The 19,816-nt window shown below is 31.5% G+C and overlaps 1 protein-coding gene and 1 long non-coding RNA gene across 17 annotated transcripts in view; one reads left to right on the plus strand and one right to left on the minus strand.

Annotated features, from left to right (window-relative positions):
• Positions 1-741: 741 nt before the first annotated feature.
• LOC132746262 (uncharacterized) lies at positions 742-2,964 on the minus strand. The gene is made up of 2 exons (XR_009627968.1): positions 2,876-2,964; positions 742-2,174 (listed from the first exon to the last, which is right to left on the minus strand). It is a non-coding gene; the product is annotated as an uncharacterized LOC132746262 (long non-coding RNA).
• Positions 2,965-3,898: 934 nt separating this feature from the next.
• The window catches only part of LOC132746263 (LIM zinc-binding domain-containing Nebulette-like), a gene marked incomplete at its 5' end in the record, with an annotated part of 34,727 nt that continues 18,809 nt past the window's right edge, over positions 3,899-19,816 (plus strand). For 11 of the 16 annotated variants that reach the window (XM_060735359.1, XM_060735365.1, XM_060735350.1 and 8 more), the window contains 5 exon segments: positions 3,899-3,993; positions 4,636-4,720; positions 7,499-7,603; positions 11,534-11,708; positions 14,803-14,832. In XM_060735359.1, the coding sequence (XP_060591342.1) occupies positions 3,899-3,993; positions 4,636-4,720; positions 7,499-7,603; positions 11,534-11,708; positions 14,803-14,832 (490 nt within the window). 16 annotated transcript variants of the gene reach the window in all.

The following is a 19,816-nucleotide window of genomic DNA, read 5'->3' on the forward strand; positions in this document are numbered from 1 at the left end:
TTCTTTGAAATGTAAAATTCAATTGAAACTTTTGTTGCAATTAAGTATATACATACTTATAGCAAATTAAATTGAAAGAAAAATACATGTCAAATGTGAAATTTTCTAGAGACATAGTATGAAGCCAGGATACAATCAGATATGTCTAAATGGCATGGTATCCAAGCACTCCTAGGAAGCTTTTGTTCAGTTTAAACTAATTTTGTTGATATTCTAACATCATGAGTCCAAACATGAGGATAAAATCATAATTAACAGTATTTTTATGATTCATACAAGGAAGTAACTTGAAAACATGTCTGAAGATTCATCTTTTAAGCTTTAAGAATTATAAATTAATTCAATTTAGTTATGTAAACATGTTAAATTCCGAAAAATAAACTCGTTGATATATAAAGAAAACGAGTGTGGCTGTTAAGTGGACACTTAAGGCGCTGGTACTTACTTCCTGTATTTTGTTTTGATTTAATTACAAGTGCCCTCCCTTACTAATGTGCAGATCTATTGTTTATATCTATACACACAGAAGCTGTGTCATACACTACAGATGTATTATAGTCATATAAATTATTAATGTTATGCATGAAAAATAATAAGGTTGAGTAGTAATACTAGTATTTTGTAAGTTGTAGCGGATTAAGTGTCAACCTTGTGAGGAAATTGGCAGTTGATATTGTTGGCCAAGACTAAATAGATATGTTTGTTGTATGATGTTATTACTTTATGTAGCAACCCCACACTAATTTTTTTATTTTATTGTATTTATAAACAATTTATTTCATCTTATAGTGCTCATTATAAGCATTTCAGAACAGTTTTCCTTTTCTAAATATCTTTAAAAATAAAAAAGTTATGGCATTTAATAATGTTGAAATTTGCGCATTTTTTAAGAATTTTTACTATATACAGTCAATAAGAAATGCTTGCGCGTTGACGGAACCGAAATGACTTCGTTTATGACAAATTTCACATTTAAAATACCATAACTTTTTTATTATTTGAGATATTTTGATGAAATTTGGAATATAGGTAGATTAGTGTTACTGAATATAACTGGGTTATTTTACAGACCATTAAATGTAGAAGAGCAATTACTAAGTCTAATACAGTGGGCAAGGTATCGATAAATTTTTTGAAAAAATTTATTCATTTTTCATTTATCGACATATATAAAGTAACAAGAAACTACAGCAGCACTGTATAATGAAATCCAACATGAATGTATATCAAATTGCTCTACAGCATCTGCAATGTCATGCTTTTATCTTTTTTTTTTCTCAAAAAATAATTATTCACTTCTTTTGCAGTTAGTAAATAACTCTCTTCTTCCAGAACTCCCGCAGTCTCGAATTATAGCAGTATATTTAAATTGAACATAAGTCAAACAGCCCGAAATTCCTCACTAGACCAAAAGAAATGAAATTGATTTGATTTGCTATTAATTGAGATCAAAATTAAGAATGTTTTTCATTGCTAACATAAATTGATGCACCTGGATATCAGTTGTCTTTGTCAAGAGCTCTATAATATCAATATGATTTATTTTGCCGATAAATGCCAGTCGGTAGGACATAATTGTTTAAATAAATTAATGTAATTTATAAGGATCTGCTTCTCCCATTTTCCAGATTTGTTTTAAAAGGAGTCTTCTTCATCTTGAACCATTTTCTTTGAAATTAGTTGACTTCATTTCATCGGATTTCAATGAATAAGCATACATCTCGGCAATTAAACATACTTCTACATTACAATTTTGGGGCAGTTCTTGCAATGATTGGTAATGTATACTGTTATCATATATTTTGCAGATAAATGCCAGTTGGTATCATATACTTTTTAAATGCTATTGAAGGATCTGCTTCTCCCCTTTTCCAGATTGTTTTTAAAGGAGTTTCATCTTTAGCCATTTTCTTTGAAATTAGTCGACTCCATTTCTTAAGATAGCTGATTTGGGATTTCAATGAATATAAAGCAGACATCTCAGCATCCCCATTAACAATTTTGGGACAGTTCTTGTTGTGTTTGGTAATGTATACTACTATATGACAAGATTTATTCATTAACAGCATTGGTTTGTCATCTTATATTTGTCCAAATGATCCAAGTGTTGTCAAATATTGTCATCATCAATATTATTTCATGATATTTTTTTTTTTGTCAGGTCGGTCATGCACCTGGAAAAAAATAAAGTATAAAGTTAGTAATTATAATAAATCATACATGAATTAAAAAGAAATGCTGGCAAAATAAGTTTAAATACATTGTTTAAAAATATTATTTATCCTATATATATATGCGTAGAGGTTAACAGATTTTAACTGTCACTGGCAGCAGGTCGACCCTGCATTCACCATGTAAATTGCTCATTAGAAATAAATTTCTGCTTTAATTAATTATAAAACCGTAAAAAATTAATTTAATATTTAATAAAAAATGATTTCCTTGTTAAATATACGATATCTCATTGAAACCTGAAGCATCGGTAAAAAAAAACAAAAAAAATTAGAATTTGAAAATTGGCCGAAACTGAGCAGGTGCCCGCCGAAACATATATCTCAATTTTAAAGACAAATGCGCTAATATTGAAAAAAATAATTATATATTGATATATTTTATTATAAACCAAGACTTTATCTACCATAATTTTATTTTGTTACTCGTTTATACGTGATAAATCAGTAATGGAAATAATCGGATTACACCGCGTCGGTGAATTCAAAATGGCGGACTCTGATGGACTGTTGAATTTCCACAACTCGCTGTATTTAATCGTAGATGCGGGTGCTTTAATGGCAACATAATTTTATGATTTATGAATCATTTTAAAGATAATTCAATTTATTTTCCAGAACACTATTCGTTTTTCTTCACTTACCGATAGTTTTCAAGCAAATCGTCGGCGAGTATCGGGCGTCATAACTTTTTTGTTTGAAAACATATTTAAATGACGAAAATTCCGCGGTGAAATGTAAACATATTTCTGATTGGTTGCAAAAAATCATGAATATTAATTAGCAACAAATGACCCGCAAATAAGGTCATGCGGCATACATGTGACAAGCGCGTGTCCACAATCGGGTTTTGTAAAATCGGCCGAAAATACACCTGTATATTAAGATTAACTGATAATGATTAAAATGCATATTATGCATGAATAATGAATTTTATATCATTTTGAAGACAATTTATCACTGATTTATTTCATATAACTTTTATAATGGTCAATATTAAAATTTATTGTTTTACAATCAATTTTATGAACACACTATCGATTTTTACGCTAATTTCTTAAGCTGTAGGCTTATCAGTTGGGGTTGCTACTTTATGTCACATATGGGTTTTCTTCTCAATAATGGTAAATTTAGCCAACAGTTCTCTTACGGGCCGGGGAAGGGACATTTCCTTTAAATTTTGGAGGAAATATCACATTGTTTGCATAAGTGGGAGAAAAAACTATTGTTGAAAATGAATTTTAGGAGGAAAAGTGTATTTATTTTTTGGGGAAAGCAGTCCTTTTGCAGCCCCTGCTATAAAAGGGAAAATATGCCCTGCAGCTTTGGTTGTTCTCTTGATTCAGTTTCATTTGTAAGAAGATGGCACATGATGCTGTACATGTATCAGGCAACATAGTTTATCTGAATTTCCCTTCAATATATATCAAAATACTAACAGGTCAGGCTAGCAAGTGAGTTACTGATAAATTACCTTTGACTGCAGTAGTCAGTATGAATAACTTTTGATCCTGATCTTTTTAACACATTTGATCCTGATCTTTCTAAAACTTTTGATCCTGTTCTTTCTATAATTTCTCATTTTAAACATAAATATATACTGCTGACTTTTCAATAAATTAACCTTTATTGTACCTTTAATCAAATTATTTTTTGTATACTTTCAGTCATGGCACAAAGGATGTTTCAAATGTCAGGTGTGCAACATGACACTAAATATGAAAAACTACAAGGGCTATGACAAACTGCCATATTGCAATGCGTAAGTATACATTACATGTTAGCAAGGGTCTTTTTCCAGTACGTAAGTAAACATTACATATCAGCAAGGGTGATTTTGCTGTAAGCAAGACTGATTTTAGACTTTTGGATTTGGAGCACAACATGTGTTCCTATGTTCACATGAATGATAACGGTTGGTATGACATGATAATGTCAATGAAGTCTCATCATAAGCTTCTTTTGGATATGAATACGGAAGCAAATCTGGGATGAAAATTAGATTTTATAATAAAAGCATTTCAAAGTACTAACAGAAGTACTTAAATAATGAATAAATCAACTCAGAAAATTGTGATTTTTTTAGTAAAACTTGCAATAAGACAAAATGCCAATTTTCCTTATCCCTTTGCCCAATTTTAATTTGTTTATAGTTTAATTTTTAATTCAATTGTGTAGGAAGCTATATGCTGGAACCAACAAGTACTTAGCATAAGCAATGAGTGTAAAAATTCCTACTCAAGGTAAAAATGGCTTGCTATTGATGGGGTTTGAACCCACTGTCTATCATCAAAGGTTTGCCCTCTATGGTAAGAGGTACTTGTAATATTTGATAACACATGTAGCAGAATTAAGAATGCTCTCTTACTTCTAACTTGAGTGGTGTATTTATTTCTGATTACAGACATTATCCACAGACAAAACACACAGCTGTAGCTGACACACCCGAGTCCAGAAGAATAGCAGAAAATACAAAAATACAAAGTAATGTAAGTATCAGACAGTGATTTTACACCTTAAATAACACACCTTATATAACAGAGGCCTATAAAGGGCTTCTTCCCAATAGGAATTTTCTTTAAAATCATGCAATTTTCCCAAAAATTCAAAGTTTCACCTAATTTTTTACGTTCGAGTACAGCAATATTAGCGATCATTCTTCCCAAAGTCAAGAGGCTTAGGCCTTGTTTCAATAAAAATTTTAAGAAATTATTGTGATGAATAGGCTTGTCCTGTTTGAATCTGACCATTTTAAGGATATAAAAGTCATTTTGAGGTTGGTCAAGCAGACTGCTTGAAAGTGCTGATTGGCTGAACATTATACTGGTAGTAAATGTAAGGGCCAGTTTTGCTCAGGTAACTGAGTGCTCGCAACAATATTGGTATTTAATTATCAATAAAAAAAACCCTGCCTACATTAGAATATTTTGTAGAACCATCATAAGCCTTCAATTTCATTATAAACTACTCATCAGCCAGAACTTATACTGTATGTTAAGTGGTGGCAAATGAAGTTTTCATCCATCTTGTAGGTGTTAAACTAGAAGTTCTACTTGCATTTATTCAAGTGCTATGCATTAAAACAGATGGTGAGAAGTGGATTTATGTTCTTAACAAAAATATTACGAAAATTTTATTTTTTTAAAACAAACCCTCTATGATTAATATGTTTTCAAGAAAAAAGTTGGTAGAGAAATAAGGAAAATTTAAGTTGAATTAGTTTTAATATTCAAGAATAAGCAAAGTTTTGGTTTATTGATGATGTAAAAATAGTTGAATAGTTACTGAAAATTGATTATTGATTTATTGTAAGTCAACTTTAGGCATTCTTTAATCAGTGTCTATTCTAGGATGGGGGGGGGGGGATCACTCCCATTTTTGAGAATTCCCCCCTATTTTTTTAGAGGCCTGAGGAAAATTTTACATAGAGAAAGAAGGAAAAAGATCAACAAATTTAATAAATTTTTATTTTGTTAAAAATCCCCCCTGTTTTTGGAATCCTAGAATAGACACTGCTTAAATGCACATGTTGTTTTTGGGTTTATTCTTTATAACTAGAGGAAGTTTTTGTGGCTTGGTTTGTTAAGTATTATCAACCGCTGATTGTTTGAATCCCACAAGGAGTGAATGTGAGGAAGCTGCCTTAGATAGATTACAATACAAGGCCAGTGGTTCTACTCTAGTGCATCAGGGATCTTATTATACAAGTAAACCCGGAAAATAGCGATGTGACTTAGAGGTTCATTAAAACTAAAAAATCTAATGAAAGGAAAATCTAAAAAAGGCTACTCTGACACGGTGTTTTCTTTAAACAACAACAACAAAAGACACACACAAAAACACTTGCATTTTCCCTTTATATTTTATTGAAGCACAATTGTTTTGTAATAAAAGTTATCAGTGTCTGTTTGGAAACAAGATAAATATAAAAAATACATTTTTCCCCACTTAATAACTATTAATTTATTATGACTATCCCGGGAATAGCAGTGGTGTTTGGCATGTTTGTCAAAATCATTGATTGCATAATGTCATGTGGCCATGTGTCTGTTGAGTACATCACTGTTTATTTATAGCTAATGCAAACAGAAAATTGGAAATGACCATAATGCATTTTGTTGATTAGATTTTGCAGAGCAATGCTCTAATTTCAGTATACTGTTATGAATATATGAAGTTATTATTGTTGTGGCATGCAAGGTATTTATAATTTATAGTCACATCATGAAATCATTATTGATATTGTATGGTAGACTTTTTGAAGGGAAATTTTGAATTATGTCACTCAACAAGATTGTTTATCAAAGCTTGGATCATTTGTGAACTTGTTGCCAGAGTTGAACCCAGTGTATTTACATCCAATCCAACATGAATGTCCATGCAGTCATCTAAATTGTTGGTTTTTAGTCCCCCAATGGTTTAACTGGAGGAGACTTTATGTTTACTCTCTGTCCATCAGTCAGTCTGTCTGTCTGCCAAAACTGGTTCTTAATTGTAAAAATATGAAATGTAAAGATCCTAATTAAAAACAATATTACGTCAATTTTCTCTTCACTCTTCACTACAGAGTTTAAAATCTAATTATATTTCCCATCTTACTTGAAGTTTTGATTGAGTAATGATACCAGAAAATCTGTTTAAGAGCTAAGAAATGTGATGGTGCTCACAAGTTGACCAATATTGCCAAATAATGCCTTCATTATTCCTTCATGCATTTCTTTCTTTCAGTCCTGTATATAAAGGTTGAGCTATTTATAAGGAAATAATTTGACTTTAGCCTTAAATGATTTTGATAGATGTTTTTAAAATTCTGTCAAGTGTGTTTGAGTATGCTTTCCTGCACTTTTGGAAGCTTAAGGATTTACGAATGAGCTACTTTGTCAAGTAGTATTGTCAGTGGTTAGAGTTGTTATAGTCAATAGAATGTCCTCACCATTGGAATGATACAAACCTGTTTTGAGGCAGGCCAAAATGTATTGAAGACTGTCATTTTAGTCTCCAGCTTCTCATTAACATCAACCCTGGGGTCCATTTAAGAAATTCAGCTGATTAAGTTCAAAGGGTAATATAAAAGCAATGATAGGACCTGTAATAGTGACGTCAGTGAATTATCCATAGTATTATTGAGTACTTGATCACACAAGAAATGGTGAACGCAAAGTAAAAAATTGTATTCAATGCTTGTTTGTTAATAATTATGTTTGTTTAAAGAGGGTAGTATAAAGTTGGTGTAAGTAAATTGACTGGAAGGTTGATGAATTTGACAGATAGAGTACCGCAGGGAGTTTGAGGAGAGCAAATCTCGATATTACCAGGTCACCGATACCCCGGAGATGAAAACCAACCTCCGAAACACGCAAAATATTAGTATGGTAAAAGTGTTGATTTGCCATATCCTAATACTTCTAACTGCCGCCAGTTTGTTATAGTGTGTGTGGTTCCACACCTTTTGTTCCCCATGTTCCACAATCAGCAAAGCAGAGTTTAAATTTATTTGATATTTTCCTTTTATGTTATACATGTCAGTTCTGCTGCACACATTCTGCTGCCATTGAACCAATTGATAAACTTTTTGTATGCTTTAAATGAATATGGCTTAAAAACCAAGCTTTTTTGAAATAGATAGCTTTCTTCTTTTTTGCGGTCTTATGAAAAAGGTTGCCTTGATCCTGTCAGTGAGAATAGTTCAGATACCAAATTTCTCATTACAAAAATTAGTCCAAATATATTTTGATTTAGTTCCTCACCAACCTTTCAGGATGATGCCTTTTCTCTAAATGATAATGGTTTTAAAATACCTTTACTTACCTATTTCAGAATGATTTGTCCCTTCATGAATTTTGTTGTATGTTATTTACTACAGGGCATGAAAAGTTTTACCAATATGTCTTGTTTTCACTATAAACGCTAGCTATAAAATTTTATAATAAGGTATATACTAGTATTATCCTATCCACGTTCCTTCGAGACATAAATTAAGAAAACTTAAACGCAACATTATTTATGGTCACACTTTTTCTTTGTTACCAGTTTAATCCTTTAAGGTGCAAAGCAAACATCTCTTGTTCTGTGTGAAGTTGTTTTACTGCAGAAAGATGTACCAGTAACGGAAATTAATTAAAGTTGGTCATTACTGGTTAGTTATCCAGGAAAGTCTGTTGTGTCAGCTGCTGAGATATGGCCCAGAAATATGTTAAAATTGTTGTTAAAACCAGAAAACAAACAATCTTGGTTGGTACTGGTTTACCTGGGTAGATACTGTAGCCACCAGCTAGCTAACTAATTACAATGTAAGTTAAGGTTAACACTACCAAGCTAAAAAACAAAAACAAAAAAACAAGAGTTCTTATGTGATAATGATCAGCTGATGTTCAAGATAAAAAAAAACAGCCCACATGATTAAACAAGGACGTTACATAGCTATAAACAGGGCTCCAGATAATTTTTTAGGGCAATGAGTATTTACTCATTGATTTTTTTGTGAATGAGTAAAACTTGAAATCTGAAATTTGGCAGGAGTATTTTTACTCCTTAAAATGTATGTGAAAGAGTAAAACATTTATTATGCTTCCATGTTTACAGTCTTCGCCTTAACTTTTTATCAGCACTAGCCCAGTCGGGCTAGCAGCTTACAAATTTCACTAGCCCTAACACATTTTAACTAGCCCGAACCAAAATGGTATTTTTTGCATACATTTTGTACAAAAATAACACTTTCTTTATGTTTTATATACCATTTAACATTATTAAGATATCAACTTATTGTCCACAGACACTGGAAAAAATTGTTAAAAACTGAAAATACTCTTCTCCTCGTTTACTGTAACCATGTCTGCTGATACATGCATTGACAACAAATTTATATTCCTTTTCATATTACTTTTTTTTTTTTTTTGGTGTGTTCCTTTTTTGGCTTAGTGCCTTCAATATACAAGGGAAAAGACATATTGTGAAGCATGAGATGACACCTAATAAATGTCTAACAATTAATAATATTTCATAAGCGTTTTAAGTTCAATAAATCTGCTAATAATTTTTAGGGCCAAGGTGGTTTACCCATCAAAATCTAGAGTAAAATGAAAATTCTAGGGTAAATTTTACAAAAAGAATTTGCATCGTTTTGTTATCAAATTTCACTGCCTTCTAAAAAGTTCCTTTCTTTACATAAATCAGACTGACTTATATAATAAAATATTGATTCAATGTGAAATAATACAAAACTTGCTCTGTTAAGGCAAGCTTCCCTAGACTAGGGTTTGTTAAGGTTACACAGCAAATTAATGACAAGACTCATTTTTCTGTTGCTGACATGTTATTGTTTGAATGTGTCACATTCTTTTACAATCAGCTACATGGTCAGCATGAGGCTTTATTCATACTCTATTTCTACAGACTACATTTTAGTGCTGTTCTTTGGTTTTGATTATTTATAATTGAAATTAGAATTAATGAAAACTAAATATAATAAAATTAAAACTTTTATACACAAAGAATTAGTCTTTGAGGAAATTGTCCGTAACTGTAAACTTGGTACGAAAATATTGAGTACAAAACTGCAGGTGGCAAGGGAGAAATCTGTTTTTCAATAACTAAAGTGGCATGTACAACAATTTTCTTTATTTTGTGGCAAAAACATTATAATATATGTCTAAACAAATTGAATATTAGGTTAAGTCCTACGATGATTACACCAAATTTAACTTTATCAATAATTTCATTTAAGAAACTCCCAAGAGTTACCTTCCCTTTTTACTTGATGTCACTTCCTGCTACTTTCGTTTTCAACTAAAAGCAGTGCTTTTAGTTTTCCATCCAATTCAGCAGAAATATTTTGAATTTTCATAAAGCCAAAACATTGCTATCTGGAGCTCTGCATATTTCTAACATTTTCTTAATTTGGATATGAAAAAAGCCCTAGACCAGACGGGCTACCAGCTTGGAATTTTCACTCGACCACCCGCAAATTTACTCGACTCGGTCGTCAGTCGAATGGGTTAAGTCGAAGACTGGTTTATTGCATTATCATACTTGTAATACAAGTTATGTCGAAGTAATTTCTTTTGCTTTTTGGACGCCCTTGGTTTACAATCATGCATTTCCAAACGGCATACATTTTATCTGAACCTGAGACATGCTTCTGTTGCTCATACGAGGCAGCGCTAATTATTTCATTAATTATAACCTTTACCGATTTTTTTCGGCATAAAATACGAGTCAATCGTTTTAACTTTTGACAGCGACATTGTACCGGATGTTTATGAAATTGTGTTAATTCCACCACCTTACTATACATACGATAACATCCGATGATAGTCGGAACTACAGGAAGTTTCCGTTAGACGTTGCAAAGCATTCATACAAAGTTAATTCCACCACCATGCTATACATACGATAACAACCGATGATGGTCGGAACTACAGGAAGTTACTGGTAGACGCTTGCAAAGCGTTCAGACGAAATTAAAAATAAGATAAGAAAGTTTACTTTCGGTTACGTTTACGCGAAAGAAATGTTGCTCAATGCGTAACCTGAATTTTGTGTGCGTTTTCATACGCTTAAATTTTGTTTTGAATGCGTTAACATGTTATTTCCATGCGTAATTTACGCGTATACGCATCTTATCTGGAGCCCTGGCTATAAAGCTACTGTCACTGAAAGTATACTAAATATTTATTGTTTGTGCAAGTTAGCTTAACATGTCAAGTGTTTATATACAAATAAAACACTCTAGAGTTATGACAATGTGTTTTTTTTGTCTGGCTTATAGTCATGTAAAAATTTACTAAAAAAGACATTTGATGCTTCCCTCCTTTGCACACTGTGTTGGTAGTAAGCTAAGTAAAGTGGTTTTATATGAAAAATATTATAAATTATAAGCATAAAATAAATAAATAAATAAGATTTTGGCAAACTTTATTCCCCTATTTATTTCTATATACTTGTAATGAGAATTAAGTACATTTGATTGTGTGCCTGTACTTTGAATCTGTCTTTGTTTCTTTCATGAGACTGATTCTTTCAACTTAACCTATAATCTGATGGAATTGAAAAATAATTAGTCTTTGTCACCAGTATAGAGCCATTAACCAGTCTGAACATCCATGTAGACTGGTAGCTGAATTTTTGTAATCACTTGAATTTTGAATGGATTGTTCCAAATTTAAAGCAAAGCAAATCCATTAAACAATTTAACAGGTTTAAGGGGTTGAACAAGAAAGTTCCTACTATTAGTGTAGATTTCGATGCAAAAACCTATTGAATCAAAGTAAAATTATAAAAAATCTTGTAATATTTTCATTTAGATCAAATACCATGCTGAATATGAGAAACAGAAGGGTAAGAAAATCACGGTGGCAGACGATCCAGAAACCCAGCGTGTACGTCACAACATGGACGTGATTAGCAACGTCAGTTACCATGGTGATAGAGAAAGAAGGAACCAGATGGAGATGGCAAGGCCTGCTGAGCAAGTTGAAGGTAAATTATTTTTTTGGTTTGAAAATATTTCCCTAAACAGAGAGGTTTAATGGGTGGATGAAAACTTTAATGGAATGCTGGAGACCCATATTTAACGCTGGTATTGTTTTATTTTAAAGCAAATGGTAATATATTTTTAAAGCTAGATGTATGCTTAAATTTGATTTGTTAATTGTTAACTTAATTTTGTTTTAAGTTTTGTTTATTTTTTTGTTTCATTAAAATTATCCCTGGACCTACCATTGAAATATTAATATTTTACTGTTGTATTTTTCTGTTACAATCAAATGATATCACAAAATACAGTTTTGCTGTTTAGATTTAAACACTCACATTATTTAAGTACCGTTTTCTGTTGTCGAGTGATTTTACAATGAAGAAGCTTTTGAATAAAGATTTTCTTAATTTGAAGCAATTTTCTAAATTTGTAGCACCTTACATATCAAAAACAATCCATTTTCTAATTATATCCAAATGAAATTTATCTTTTTATGAATTAGTTAAAATAGATTTTTTGAAATGCAATGTAGCGTTATTATCACCAAATTCATTGCTTGATTTTACTTAAGTTCATGAACTTGCTGTTAATGTCAGAAAGCTATCTTAATTTATTAAGATAATGGTGGACAATGAAGATTTTTATATATGATTAATTGGAATATCAATAAAAGTCTCTGTTGTTGTTAACATTGTTTCTATGTTGTGTTTCCTCTTTGTGTTCTAATGACTGGAGAGTTAAATGTTTATACGGTATATTCTCTATATATAATATCCCCAGGGGTGTTAAATTTTCCAAAAGGGGAGTGTTTATTATGTAGTACCGAAAAAAAAGAAGAAATATTTATCATCAAAATAAAAAAAAATGTTTTATAATTTTTTTGAGCTATTTTCCTGCAGATTATTTGTACTTAAAGTTAAAATTTCAGCTAATTTTCTTGGATTTATAAAAAAATTCTATCATCATGATATAAACCCAGTTCTCTTTTCTTTTTCTTAAAAAAAGGGGAGGGGCTGTTTATTAGAGAATATACGTTATATGTATAAGATTGTTAACACTGCATGTTGGATCGTTATTCATGAAATGTAGGTCAGTACGGGCAACAACAATCACAATCAGGGAGACGAACGTCGGATTCGGCGCAGGTTTGTGATTGATTATAGGGGCTATAGCATCATTAACTGTCTCTTATTTTATCCCTCATACAGTAATATTATATTCTATATGCTTCCAATGTTTATAGAAAAAATATAAACATTCAGTGTTCAAGCTAGAAATGGAGAAATGCTTTTTACCAAAAACCTCTGTGTTCCTATTTTGAAATATTTTTTAAAAAGACTGAATCATTGTCAAATAAAAATTTGACATAGAATATATTTATCTTTAAAATCTCTGTATTTCTAGCTTGGGACATTTATGATATTGCCTATAATTATACATTATTCTACACTACAGGTGTATAGGTTAAAGTAACTGTACATTTTAACACCAGGGATTCATGAAATTAACAAGAGCTTTTTACAGTGGTTTTTTTTGGAAATTTCAGCATTGCTGGTTGCAGGAGTCATTTTAATTAACCCATGACTAACATCATAAAAAAACAAATTTCATTGAAACTTTAACAAATTAAAATTTTTGTTTTGTCCCTACAGTACTTCAATGCACTTTAGTATACAAACAATAATATCTTTAAGCAGAGGACAGTATAGGAAAGATTTGGGAACTAACTATGGTCACATCAGTTTGACTAGACAGTGCAAAAAATCTGAACTTTCAAAAGTTTTAGTCAATCATCAAAACTGGACCTGCATTGTGCATCAGACAGTTAAAGCCAAACAATTGTTTGTGCCCGAACCTTGCAATAATTAGAGCCATGTCAAACTGTGTCATAACCAGGTTGTGCAGACTGGCCTGGCTCTGCACTATTGGCATCAGGCTGGTATTATCACTAATTTCGCTCAATGATCAATATTAACCTACTTTATCTGATTTGACATAGACATGATTTTTTTGTGTGTTTTGAAGTGATTTTTTAGAAGCAAATTGTTGTTTTCTTGTTCATAGCACCTGGTTTGGCGGGTTATGTTTTGACTTTAAAGATTAAGTGAAATGTGTGTCTTATAATGTGTGTGTGTACTTCTTATAATGTTAAGAAAATATTTCAGTTTAAATTTTAGAGGCACATACTTGTTAGATTATTTAGATTCAACAAGTTTTTCAAGGGGCAATTCCAGGAGTCTTAATTAAAGTAAAAAAGGCTATTATCTGATATGGCTGTAACTTTGTTCACTATGTGTGATTACTAGTATTATTGATTGTATTAATGTACAGTTACTTGTTTTCTAACTTTGCTTGCAGTTTTATAACATATTCAGGTTTCTTTCCCATATCTTGTGCTTTACTGATTTATGTAGGTTTTAGAAAGATTTCCCAGATTTCTGATGATTCATCAAACATTTATCCTCAACATGTATTATTGATTAGTTTGAATAATATATGTTACCTAAGGATTTTTTTGTTTATTACTATAACCATATTAGGATGTTTATCAATTATTGATTAATATAATTATAGGATTTGCAATGCAACAATAGGATGTTTATCATTATTGATTAATATAATTCTACGATTTGCACTATTAATGATTAATACAACCATGGGATATTAATTTTATCATTATTGATTAATATAAATTAATCAGTGGCTTTATACTATCATCAGTTAAAATAACATATGCAATATAATCCTAGACAGGAAATTACTTATTATTGTTTCATATGTAGTATAAATTACAGTGCTTCTAATTCCAACATTAATATTATATTTTGTATTATTCAAATTAATAATCATGTTAAGTACAAATAAATTATAGTCTATGTAAGAAAGTTGTGTGCTTTGAAGAAATTTTTGAGATTGTAATGTAAATTTTTTCTTAAAAATATTTTATGATATTACTATATAATCCAGTGTCCATCCTGGACAGATGCTTGACATAAATGTCTTTTGATGTGAGTGAAAAACTAGCTAGTGAAGACAAGCTAGAGTTAGAATTCTTTACATTTCTTATTTCTAACCATTTTCTTCTGTCTTCATTAGCACAAAATATTGTCCGGAACATAAAAGATGGTATGTAGATCTATTACATAGTGAGTAAGACATGAGCATGGCTGTACAATCTTGTTGAGATGGAGTAAATGTTTGTTGCCATTGACTGTGTTTAGGGATTTTTACAGTAGAATTTAGGTCCATGGTGAAAATGTTGAATACCAGTCTAAAACCCATGTTTCTGATTGGTTGAGTGTAGTCACATGTTTGAAATTCTTGTTTCTAATTGGTTATTTTAAGTCACATGTTTGACATTGACCAATGGTAGTGTTATGTGTCTAGACTGGTTAATAATTCATGTTTTAACACTTTGGACCTGCTTTAATTGGGAAATGGAGTATATTTGTCAGTGGCATTTATGTTTAGGGGTGATATCATATAGTAGAACACAGTGCCATTACATTATAGGCATCGAAAGAGCACTAACTTTTATAATAGGAAAATAGTGCAATATTTGCTCAATGCTTTAACATTTTGTCACTCATTGTCATATCATTTAATTGATGAATCATCTCTGCATGGACTCAAGTAGTTATAGAAACAGATTTTATTATTCACTTCATCCAGAAAAGTTGCATTAAAAACTATGACTTGTTTTCCGTAAATATGACCCTAACAAAGAAGTTTTTTCAGTTTAGAAGTCAAATGTGGCAACGACAGTTAAGTGAAATTTTTCACCTGAATAGAATTTTAAGAAGTCTTATTAAAGATTCTGAAGCAGTTTACTCATAGCTGTGTTTGATAAAAGCAATGGTCATGGCAATGTTTCATACAAAGTCTTTGGTTTGTTTATGTGCAATTTACCTTTAACAGAGAATGAAAACAAATGTGCTCACTTGTCCCTCGTCTTTGTGGTTTTGCATTATGTTTATATTTTTTTGTGATAAAAAGTCATTTGTTTAGCTCATGGATAGTCTATGATTCTACAAAAAGTTCTGCAAAGGCCTGCAGAATTGGGTCAGAAAACAATCTTGGATGAGGTTTCACAATGAAAGCTAGGAAGTTGTAAAGTGACTTTTACTTTGTCAATGAATAAATATGAGTATTAATATTCTCCATATCATATCAAGTCAAACATTCCTCTAACAGTATTTTATCAGCATGGCAAGGCATTAGGTTGAAACATAAGGCCTTATACATTTTGTGCTTGGCTTCTGTGGCAGAGAGGTTGAGGTCGCTGACTTTAAACCACTTGCCCCTCACTGCTGTGGGTTTGAATCCCGGCAGGGACTTTTGAATTTTTCATGTGAGGAAGATACCCAGCTAGCTAAAGGAACATTGGTGGTTCTGCTCAGGTGCCAGTTTGTGCCTGAAGGGCACCTGAGGGATTCCTCCACGAGTAAAGCTGGAACGTCACAATATTACATACTGTGTCAATGTGACATTACCCCAGTCAAACAAACACTTTGTGCTCTTTGTACAATTTCTAAACTTGTATGTTACAAAGACATCTTTCATGTGTGTTTGTTTATTTGTGCGTATAAATTGTAGCTTTCTGTGGTAAAGCATTTGTGGCTTTCTGTGAAGAATTGTTGCATTATGTCACTCACTGGGTGTAGTTGTGATGTTTGCCTGTGGTTACAATGTACTTATAACAGAACCATTGTTCCTTGTTAGCTTGTCTTTAGAAGTATTGTTTTGCTGTAAGTCTATTAGGGCATAATAATTGATGTGCTGAACAGTAAATAACCTGATGTTTCTCTTCGGCTATTGGATGCATTCTGTAAAAGACCATTAGATTAACTTTGTATTCCAGTAACTAATAAAAACCACAGTTAGTTGATAATATTACTATATAAATGTCTTACTTTAGGTTATATGTTACTAGGAAGAGAATTTCAATGCCTTGGAAATGTATGGAAGACCAGAGATGTAGATGTCTCTGGGAAGACTAACTACCAACAATTATACATTATGTATTGCACACCCAATATGTCATTGAGATGTATGGAATACTAATTTTGCATCATCTACAACCAAAAACTTTTATATATGCAATATGGAAATATATGGAAGACTATTTGTGCCTTGTTTGCAAACCACAACTATACCATGATATTTATTGTATGTCTGATACAAAAGTCTGGCAGTAATTAAGGATCAAATTCTTTTTTCGTTACAGTTCATGTATTATGCTAATTTAGAATATGTAATATCAGAATACTTCGTATACAGCATGTCTTATATATGTTTAATCAATTGTTATGTCAATTGTATGTAAGATATTCACCTAGTATAACCGTCACATATTTTATTTCACAGGGGAGGATGATGATGGTAGATACATACATATATTATTCATTGTCACCTATTGCATTACATAATCATTACTGAGGTCATAGCTTGCAGCTTCATTTTTGCTTATTTGTATCAAATCTTTTTTTTTTACCTGAAACATTGCGTCAATATTATTAATATTTCTAGCTACACAGTAATAAGGGTGGGATGGGGGTGGAGTTTTTATAATGTGGCATCTATGACTAGCATGTCTTTATACTCTTGGCTTAAGCTAATCACTTCCTGTTTCCACAGGGTCATCTATGGCTAAGTAGTTTAAGTCATTTAGTCCAAACTATTTGACTCGCACCACTGAAGCAGGGCTTTTTTTTTCACAGGTTGGGGAAGCAGCCCTGCTCTTAATTTTAGGGGAAAATAACACAGTATATTTGCAAAACGGGAAGGAAAAACTTGATGTAAATTGAATTTTTGGGGAAAACTGCATGATTTTAAAGAATTTTTCTTTGGGGAAGCAGCCCTATACCGGCCCCTGCTATAGAAGGTAAAAAAGCCCTGTGTAGGTTCAATCTGCACCAACGTCTTTGAATTTTCAGATGTAGAAATTGAAATGTTTTGTGAAATTTGAAAGTAATTATGCATAAAAAAATTTAAGGAAAAAAAAGGATCCATGTTCAAACATGAATACTTCATTTCTACTGTATATCAGAATATAATCATAAAAAAATGTTTCAGGTAGAAAACCAGAGAGCCCCCATTGCTGCTGATGAACAATCGCACTTTTTCATATATTTTTTTACATAAAAAATTTATTCATTTATGTTTTAAGAATTACAATAGGTTTATTCTTGAGTTTGAAAATATATGAGAACCTGAGGACCAGTCTTTTGAAGAATTTATTCGTTTTTTTATATAGTTGAATTTTATACAGTAGCTTATAAGCCATTTGCACATACACACAAACAAAAACCTGTGTTTCAATCTTGTTGAATTGATTTTTTAGCATTTTTCAGAATATATATAATTATATATATTTTCAGAATATATTTTCTAGATTTAATAAGTTGTTACATTGCTTAAAATGTTGACAAACAGTCATGTTTACTTGACTATTGGACAATTTGTGGATTTTGTATTATCTTTTAACATTTGAAAGTTTATTAATTGATTTTAACTTTTACTTAATATATCAAAGATTAGCATTAATTTTGTAGTATCATAAATTTGTTATAAAAGCTTGGACCAGTAATATATATTATATAGTGTATAAATTGTAATTTGCTATATAACCCGTGCCAAATGTCTTGGGTTATATAAGCTGTTGATACTTGACCATATTACCTGTCCAAAAAATCTTTATAACTAATTATATCAATCTTTATAACTAACACTTAAAGTGCTGGAACCGAAAGCGTTTATAAGCCTTTGCCACCAGTATAGAGCCAGGCCAGCCTGCACATCTGTGCAGTCTGGCCAGGTTCTATACTGTTGGCTGACAAACTTAAAATATTCAAATTGATTATATTGAAAAGTTATTTATTCATGTCAATATTTCATTGTTAGGGCTTAAAATTTGCTCTTTTGAATACATTAAATCGGACAGTTGCATTAAATTGCCAATGGCTTGCAATTCTAGCTTCTTTCTCTATACCCAAACTAGTATTTCCCCCCAATATTACAACTTGTAATAACCATGTTTATATAACATCTAATGCCATTATGTGTCTCTAACAATACACTTCAGCCTCATTAAAACGCTCATGTTGGGGTCCAATGTCTCAACACCGCGTTCTAACGAGGCTCTCATTAGAACGCTCATTGCGAAATTACCGCATTTACCCCACCACTGCATATATATTTAACGCTGATTTTTTTACTTACTGTTCAATGAATATCAACATTATCTTTTTCTAAAACCATTCAATGATGTAAACATATATTTATATTCACAAATAATACTAATTATATTTAAAAGAAAGGAAAAACTTTCGAAAGAAAATTATAAATCATGAATGTAGTGTAAAACAGGTAGCCATTACTGTAATGACGTTTTATTAACTAGGGACACAACTAAAGCTGGACATTTACAGTCCAGCTTTAGTTGTGTCCCCTAGTAAATCAAACGCCAATTACCACCTGTCATGGCGCTCTATTTACAGTGCAGGATTTTAAATTGATTTTGGGCTTGTGGGTTATTTAATTCAGCGAGGTTTACATGTAAAATATATTGTGTGTGAATTTTAGTTTATTTATACTCACCACCGAATGCCAATGTAACAGTTTATGATATGAATTTGAGATTTTGGAAACAATTTGATGCATGACTGATGGACAGGTTAAAACAACAAAAGAGCGGATAAACGCTTACCTGGGCATGTTTTTCACACCTTTGGCGATCATAAATGTCCTAATAACAATTGTTTCTTGTACTTGGCTATCAAATTGAGCAAGCGTTATAGCGCGCTATAAATCTAAGTAAGTCTACTTAAAAAAAAAAAATTTTTTTTTTTTGGGGGGAATTTTTTTTTTTTTTTTGGGAGCCAAGGTCTATGAGCGCTCTACTGAGATTAGCGTTATAGTGAAGAGCTAGTTATCGAGGCTACAGTGTATATGTTATAACAAGTAGCTGTAGAAAGCATCATTTTTGAAAGTAAAATTTGTGGTTTCTTGTGTTTTAACGATTTACCAGCATTTGTAATGATCAGGGGAGACAATTTGCAATACTAAAGGTACTTGATTTAACTTTTAAATTTGAAAAAGTGAGGTAATA

This window comes from Ruditapes philippinarum, unplaced genomic scaffold (genome assembly GCF_026571515.1).
Source record: "Ruditapes philippinarum isolate M1 unplaced genomic scaffold, ASM2657151v2 ctg5869_1_1_1_1, whole genome shotgun sequence".
Lineage (NCBI taxonomy): Eukaryota > Metazoa > Mollusca > Bivalvia > Venerida > Veneridae > Ruditapes > Ruditapes philippinarum.